This window comes from Barbus barbus, assembly GCF_936440315.1.
Source record: "Barbus barbus genome assembly, chromosome: 32".
NCBI lineage: Eukaryota > Metazoa > Chordata > Actinopteri > Cypriniformes > Cyprinidae > Barbus > Barbus barbus.
The window spans coordinates 14598700-14606856 of record NC_136760.1 but is presented as its reverse complement, the minus strand read 5'-3'; the positions used below and the strand labels follow the sequence as shown (position 1 = coordinate 14606856).

Genomic DNA, 8157 nt, shown 5'->3' with positions numbered 1-8157 from the left:
TTTACAATTGCAAATACAATTTAGTGTCCAAAAACATTACACTGAGTTTGCACTGAGGTATATGTGTTTTTTGTTGTTGTTGTTGTTGTTTTTTAGTAATATTAGCTAACATATACAGGGTAAATGCTACCATCCTCTCTGGGATTTAATTAAAGTTCTTGTCTCCAAGAGAGTGATGGTGGAACGTTCTCCATTACATGTCTGATCTTAATATCCTGGCAGTTGAGAGAGGATCTAATTGAATTACCCAAACGGAAGTGGTATTTGGATGTGATTGCTCTCATGAGTAAATGAGCGGGCCTCATTATTTCTCAAGAGGATGGTCTTTGTGGTGTTCGTGCATAAAGGTTCATGTCCTGAGTACACACTTCACTGACTCAGTGCTGCTCTCTGTCCATGCACACGTCCGGTCCTCTCGCTATTATCGCCAACCTGACAAAATATAACAAACAACTAGCTAAAATTACTAAGGTGTAAAGGTTTAACTGATAAACTGAGAATAATACTCATAGACTATAGACTATTATATTATCTCAAAAATTCAAACTTGAAATCAGCACATTAGAATGCTTTTAGAATTATGTGACACTAAAGAGTGTGCATATATATATATATATATATATATATATATATATAATGAGTTATCTATAACAGATAACTCATTATTTATTTTCAGAAATCATGTTTTTTTGTGCATTCCAAGTAATATCAATCAAACTGCAGTTGGGTTGTTTTGATTAAGTAATAATATCTTAAACAAATACAGGGAACTTAAAAATAATAGTTACACACACACACACACACATGTCAAACGATTGATCATGAGTAATCACATTCAATTTAAAAGTTTTGTTTACATATACATTTACATTTAGTCATTTAGCAGACATTTTTATCCAAAGAGACTTACAAATGAGGAGAATTGAAGCAATCAAAATCAACAAAAGAGCAACAATATATCAAGTGCTATGGCAAGTCTTGGTTATCCTAACGCAGCAAGGTTTTTTATTTTATTTTTTATTCTAAGAAAACAAGGAGTTAGTAAATGAATAGAGTGCAAGTCAAAAGCTGCTCGGATTGAGTTGGGCAGGTCATTCCACCAGGAGGGAGCAATTAATGTAAAAGTACAGGAAAGTGGTTTTGTTGTGATATATAGCCTACAGTATGTAATGTAATATATGTGTGTGTGCTGTGTATATAAATACACACATGCATGTTTAAGAAAAATATATGTTATGTTTATGTAGTAAATATATATAAGTACATATAACTTTATATAAGTTATATTAATATAAATATATACATATAAATGCATGTATATATTTTCAAAATATATATTGTATGTGTGTGTATTTATGTATACATATAGGCTAATAAATATACACAGTACACACATATATTATGTCAACAAAACTTTTATTTTTGACACTTGATTTCTAGTGATTATCATCTATTTGATTTCACAGATACTATTTAAAGTAAACTGAGCTAGACAATGATATCTCTGAATTCAATAATGAAATGCCTTTAACTGAAAATTGAGTGTTTAATCTTATTATTATACATTACTGACACTCTATCCTCCAATTTGATACTGTTAAGTGCTTTGACACAATCTGTCAGCGTTATATAAATAAAGGTGACTTGACTATTTTGGATATGATTAATTGACAGCAATAATATATATATATAAAATGCAAATTGTGCATACTAATTCATAATCATTGTTGATGTTGGTAGGTTGATGATGTGATGATATGTTAATGTGCTTTATCAGCATTTTTTCCCACTATTGTTTATTTAGTCAGCATTTTATTTTGAATATTTTCTTTTATTTCTTAATATAACAAACTGATACTTGTAGGCCTAGTTCTGAAAAAATTAAAAACATCTTGCATATACACTGTTTCACAAAGAGTTTACTCCAGAGATCAAGCCTGTGTGGATAATAAATGACATGCGATGATAATGTTGATAGGGTGGTGATGTGTTGTTGTGGTCCAGGGTGGCTGTGGGGGAAGGGACAGAGTTGAATGGCCCAACGAGCCTCCCACCCCTTGTACTCACTAGAGAGGGGCAAAGTGTGGGAGTTGCTGGGTGTTGTAGTTCTATTGTTGAGCTAAAGCGTGCATTTATTAAAACGGACTCAGATTTGCGAAAACAAACATTTTTCTTGAATGTCAGAGTATATAGACAGAGTTTGTCTTAATCTGTTCGCATATTTATAGGTGCTTATAAGAATTTATTTTCCACCCATACGCGTGAAAGAACTACAAGTTCCAAATGCTTCCTATATGTCTGCGCATGCGCAGTAGGCGCGGACGTGTGGATCTGATAGCCATGAATGGGGTGGTGGATACGCAGATTTGTGGATTTTACCCAGATGCTGAAATTAACGTTTGCACCTCAATGGAGTTATTTGTATCATAACTTTCAACACAAATACACTCGACTGCTTTAAATGCTTCACGCGAGACAATCTCGTCCGGCGTAACAGTGCTTTTGTGCTCATCGCGTGGCTCGAAGCAAATCACGGTTACGTTTGTTTTCTCCTATTAAACATGCCGAGGAACAACAAGACCTCGCTGATCCAGAAGATAGCGAGCCAGGCTTATGTGACCTTCACTAACTGCTCCACCTCTGCCATTGGGGATAATCAGACGTTTTTAGAGCAGCAGTCAGAGTTGGTAACCCTCCTATCCGACATCAGGGCTGTGGATCTGAGGATTGCGCCACCGAAGAAAGTCTCCATATCCTCCTCACAGTCCTCAGCAGTTCCTCCAGTCACATACATGCACATCTGTGAGACTGATGCCTTCAGCATGGGAGTGTTTCTGCTGAAATCTGGGGCTTCAATCCCTCTGCATGACCATCCCGGGATGAATGGCATGCTGAAGGTCCTGTATGGCAAGGTCAATATAAGGTGTTATGACAAGTTGGATAAATTTGCTGGTGCCGAGAGTGACACTGAGATCCAGTTTGATCCACCGCTGTTGCCTTTCCAGGGAGATGATGTGAGGAGAGCCGTGCTCAGGTCCTCCGGACAGTTTTCTCATCAGAGTGGCCCTTGCATCTTGACCCCTCTCAAAGACAACCTTCATGAGATCGATGCAGTGGACGGGCCGGCTGCATTTCTTGATATACTAGCACCACCGTATGACCCTGACAACGGGAGAGATTGTCACTACTACAGAGTTTTACAAACTGCTGGCAAAAAGTCAGAGCAGAGCGGTGAAGACAAAACCTGGCTTTTAGAGATCCCCCAGCCGGAAGATTTCTGGTGTGGGGGCGAGCCGTACCCCGGTCCTAAAGTTTCGGTGTAGAGAGATAAACACTGGAAGGACCTGTGATCCGTCCTTATTTTCACTCAGATGTGTAAAAATTAGTTTATTTCTTGGGACTTCAAATGTCCCTACATGGTTTTTAAATGTCCATTCCAAACCTGTGTACATCAATTTGTGGCCTTGCTGTGAATAATGAATGTATATATGCTTGAAAGGCATTTACTCTTGTATAAGTGCACACTATATGTATCTATATTAAATACTTGTATTTAATTTATTTAAAAAAGAAAACTATTCAAACACTAATTCTTATGTACTGCTTATATTTTTACCTTTAAAGTACAATTAAATTGTGCATAAATTTTTCAATTTGACTTTGTCTTGTATTAAAAAATCATTTTGTGTGCATCATTAGTTTTTATTATACTTTTTATTACATGTTTATAAATATGTTCAAAAACTATAGTAACTTATGTAAATATATTTATATATGAATATGTAAGAATATATGTTCATAAAAACATTTGTTTTATATACTAATACAAGATATTTTTATAGGTTCATGTATGCTATTGGACATTTGCTATTGATTTTATATGATTTATATTGAATGATTTACCCTTAAGCTGTCCTTATCCACTGGAAAGGAAAGTGGGAAGCCAACAATCTTCTCATCTTTAAAGTGTGTATAATTTGCGTTTCTTAGTTTTGTTATCACTAACAATAACGATTCTGCTGATTTCTAACAGTCTGTGTCGCACACTGGAGTGAAATCTGTTGAAAAGTCAGACTTTCACTGTGAATGTTTACAGACGTATTAATGTCTAATGTGGCGTCATGTTTCCCACACATTGGTAAATATATGTCTGCAACATTAACGTAGGAGGCAGCCTAAAAGTAATAACATGATTTAATCAAATGAGTTCTTAGATAATTTTCTAGACACTCTGCAGGTTAGACGTTGTCCTTTCCAGTATCCCTTCAGTTGTTTATAGAACTGAATGTGAGCTAAACAGAAAATACTTAGGTCCTCTGTTAAGCTCAGTGCTGATTTTTGTCTGTAAAGTTTAATTGATCAATATATCAGCATATATTTAGATCTATAATCAGTCCGAAAAAGCACATAAACAATAGATGATTCTAAGTTAACATCTATCTCCCAATCATAGTAAAGTAGTAAAATTATTAGTAATTTCATTACTTTGCTTTCATTAATTCTTTTAATTATTGTTTTAGTTTTTAAGCCTCTTGTCAAACTACATTTTTAGTTCCAATCCAAAAATGTATGTGCCAAATTTATGTATTGCCTGATGTAAACATGGGGTTGTCCCAGCTTTGAATGCGGGGGTTGATATATACCTTCAACCACACAAAACCACAAAGATTCATACAGTGTCAACAATTATTTGTCATTTTTTCAGTGTTGTTTCTCAATTTTCACACCATAGGCACTGTATAGAGTGGTCACAACAGTGTCAAATCTGTGAATTTATAATCACAAAGTGAGTCATTTTCGTTCATCTGAAAGTTTTAATAATTGTTCCCTTCTTTGATTATTCATGATATTTACCCTCAAGCATTTTGACCTACATTGAGCATTACAGATTGTGAATATTATTGCACCATTTGTGCATTTGTAAGCAACACAGTGGGTGCTGGCCCTTATGAGACCATGAGTCAGAGCTCAGAGATGCCCAAAGGGGAATGTCCCTAAAAGCCTACTTCACTTTTTCCTTTTACACCTTCTTTTTATATATATATAATGAAATCAGTTAAACAAGCAGAAGTTCACAATCCATGTGCTGTTTATTATTTTCATGTTGACAAAGTAGGACATTATTGACCTGTGTTAGTCACTTCATAACAAATACATATATATCAGTCAGAACAAACCACAGAACAAACGTCAAGTCACTATGAGTTCAGCTATATATACACAATCCTTGTTTTAAGCACAAATGCAACACTTTTGACACTAAACGGTTTGTACAAAAATATATCTTCAAAAACTTCCATATTAAAGGATAATGTACAATTTAATTCAAGCCTCCGGGTGTATGTACAAGATGAACGGACGAAAGGCACGACGATGGGAGAAAATAGTGACACATTTGAAAGTTCAGTCTGTTTAAATTAACTTTGTTAAACGTAACCACTCCACTTTCCACCTTTTACCTAAGACACAAGTCTCCCACGTGCTATCTAAGGTTATTTTATTATTAAATTAATCGGCCTAAAATATTCAAACAAAGTGCGTTTGTTCAGTCAGCATGCGACTGAGGCAAAAAGAAACATATCGCACCACCTTCAAAAGTGCGCGCCAGAAAAGTGTCCATATAGCATTTGGCACTGTGGTTTGATTTCACTTTCATCAGTCCACCCCGGTTTTAATATATCACGAAGGGTGCATTATTATTGTCATCATATTGCCTACATAGTGTTGGATATTGCACGGTCCAGCTGAAAGTCTACTGGCTTGAGCTGGACGAGCAGATGCCCGTGGCGACGCCGCGCTCTGAGCTGGACACTCCGGATGACGACGAGGATGATTTCCTCTCCTTCTGTCGCAGGTGGATTTTGGTGTGTCTCTTTCTTTCGTCGCTCCGCGCGAACTTTCTCCCGCAAAAGTCGCAGGCGAACGGCTTCTCGCCGGTGTGCGTGCGGATGTGGGTCGTCAGGTGGTCGCTGCGACTAAAGTTCCTCATGCATATCCGACACTGGAAGGGTTTGTGGCCGGTGTGGATGCGGATATGTCTGGTGAGCTCGTCGGACCGGGAGAAGCGCCTGTCGCAGCCCTCCGCCGGGCAGGGGTAGGGCCGCTCGTGCACGGGGGTCTTGCTGGGTCTGTTGGGGTATTTCCTCGGGCGCAGGATGGGCCTGAGGGGTAAGTTCTGCGGGCTGTAGGCTGTGGGTAGCCGGGGCCCGTCAGACATCGGTCCCCCCAGTGTGAAGTTCCTGATAGTGTTCAGGGGGGTCAAGGGAGGCGGGACTCTGAACGAGTCCAGCGGGCACGAGAACGGTTTGCGGTCGGGCATCGACTGCATGTCCCTGTGGCACGGCGGCTGGAAAAAGCCGGCGTAGTCCGGGATGATGGGGAACAGCCCGGAGTCCGTGCTCGGCTTTGGGGAGGAGTAGGATGGCGGAGGGTAGGAGATCGGACAGGTGGAGGTGGAGAGGAACGCGGACGGGTCCTGATACACCTCCCCGCATCCAGAGTAGGGCGGTGGGGGGGAGTAGATGTGCTCCATGTCCGCCTGGTTCTGCGCCATGGTGCAACTGAGAGTGCTGGAGAAGTGGCTAGGGGAGACTGAGGAGGCAGGTGACGAGGATGCTGAGGATGGCTGGGTCATGCCCAGGATCCCCGCGCTCACGATGTTGATCACACCCTCTGGGTTCCAGTTTCCTGGGTACTGGGAGTCGATGGAAAACTTTCCCATGTAGGTGAAAGTTTGGTTGCGAGGGCCAGCAGGTTGCGCGAAGCTGTTGGAATAGGTCAAATCGAGGGAGCGCTTCTCCGTGCTCATATCCCCGCTAATCAAGCCATCTGCAAAAATACACATAAAAACAAGGTTTAGGTACACATGAAAGAATGCTGTCCTATGGATCATGAAACTATTGTATGCAGCGCGCGTAGCTTTTCCGCGAACTGTCCACTGTAAAACCATCGGTAGCTATAACATCAACATTAGGCAACTTCTTTTCTCAAGTAGTCAAAGGACTTTGGTTTCACTTCAAATAAATGAGCAAACATGCGTTTACACTTTTAGCAGGTTTGGTTTTTCTGCAAAGTATAGCCACACGTTTTCATTCCTCAGTTGCGAGCGATGTATAAACACAGAGCACGTGCGGATGGAAGTACGCAGCATTCTTACCTCCCGGGCTTATCTGCTCGTAATGTCCTCCTAAATCACCGTTTGGAAATATAGTCACAGAGGCTGGCAGTGATGTGGCTATCTCGTCCACTGAGTAGATGCTTTCGGAAAGAGGGTGCATGAAGCCACCAAGAGTTACAGGGGCTTTCTCCAAAGTTTTAGCTGTCATCGTGAAGTCCTAAGAAGCACTCGTTCAGATGTTTACAAAATGTTTTGTGCCAGTGCGAACGCTCGCTCAAAACGTTTCATGTGGAAAGCTGTCAGTGAGTTTAGCGTTCACTATGATGCCATCTGACGGCTCTGTGTTGTTGAATGACAGATCCTTGTGGAGCTGCTGGTCGTAGTATGTATTTATGACGAGCCTATCAATGTGTCGTTACGTCACTGACCATTTAAGGACTGGATGGCAAAAGAAAAGTAGCGCTGCGCGATCTGATTGGTCACGGACCTCGTGACGCGTAGAGGTAACACTTGTCAATGGAGAATCTTTTCTGTACAGCCGCTCATGCATAAAAACCAATGTGCTGGGAGGAAAAAAGAGCAACGTATATTGCTTGTTGTATGAAAATATTTGTAGATAACAGTAACAAAAAACGAAGGCACACGTTTGTTAAAATATTTGGAAGCCAAAGAGGGGGAAAAATCTAACGTTTTGATACAACGCATCATTCTCAATCAGGAATTCCGGTTCATTATCAGGCCATAAATGGTGTTATCCGGTAGACAGTTGCACCCCTTCGTCCATTTATGGAGCATATTCCGGAAATTGAGTATCGGAAACTCGCGAGTGTTGCCGAGCAAAGAGACGCGCCTCAACCAGCATCAGAAAACCACAATCAAATGAGACACAATCACGGAATTTCTACCTTTGCTTCAATGGCACCGTCGGAAAGTGCGCTACATCTATTTGAATAGACCTCATGTTTTTGGAAAGAGGGACACGTTTTTAGTAACTGCGTTCTATAATTAGAATGTTGCTGGAAAGTAGATTTATATATGAT

General features: G+C 40.0%; 2 protein-coding genes across 2 annotated transcripts; one reads left to right on the top strand and one right to left on the bottom strand.

Moving 5' to 3' along the window:
- The first annotated feature begins 2313 nt into the window (after nt 1-2313).
- LOC306851967 (2-aminoethanethiol dioxygenase-like) lies at nt 2314-3691 on the top strand. Its single transcript, XM_079388513.1, has 2 exons — nt 2314-2912; nt 3006-3691. The coding sequence occupies exons 1-2, from the start codon at nt 2562-2564 to the stop codon at nt 3321-3323; spliced, it is 669 nt and encodes a 222-aa protein (XP_079244639.1). The 5' UTR covers nt 2314-2561; the 3' UTR covers nt 3324-3691.
- Nucleotides 3692-5073: 1382 nt separating this feature from the next.
- Nucleotides 5074-7481, bottom strand: LOC306852581 (early growth response protein 2b-like). The gene is made up of 2 exons (XM_079389528.1): nt 7157-7481; nt 5074-6828 (listed from the first exon to the last, which is right to left on the bottom strand). Exons 1-2 carry the CDS (start codon nt 7323-7325, stop codon nt 5753-5755), a joined length of 1245 nt encoding a protein of 414 aa, XP_079245654.1. The 5' UTR covers nt 7326-7481; the 3' UTR covers nt 5074-5752.
- Between the last annotated feature and the right edge of the window lie 676 nt (nt 7482-8157).

Excerpts from the sequence above, each read along its gene's own strand:
- LOC306851967 (XM_079388513.1), top strand. The coding sequence starts at position 2,562 with ATGCCGAGGAACAACAAGACCTCGCTGATCCAGAAGATAGCGAGCCAG. Across the intron at positions 2,913-3,005 it reads TGAAGGTCCTGTATGGCAAG|GGAGATGATGTGAGGAGAGC; the intron begins GTCAATATAAGG and ends TTGCCTTTCCAG.
- LOC306852581 (XM_079389528.1), bottom strand. The coding sequence starts at position 7,325 with ATGACAGCTAAAACTTTGGAGAAAGCCCCTGTAACTCTTGGTGGCTTC. Across the intron at positions 6,829-7,156 it reads CGAGCAGATAAGCCCGGGAG|ATGGCTTGATTAGCGGGGAT; the intron begins GTAAGAATGCTG and ends GTATTTTTGCAG.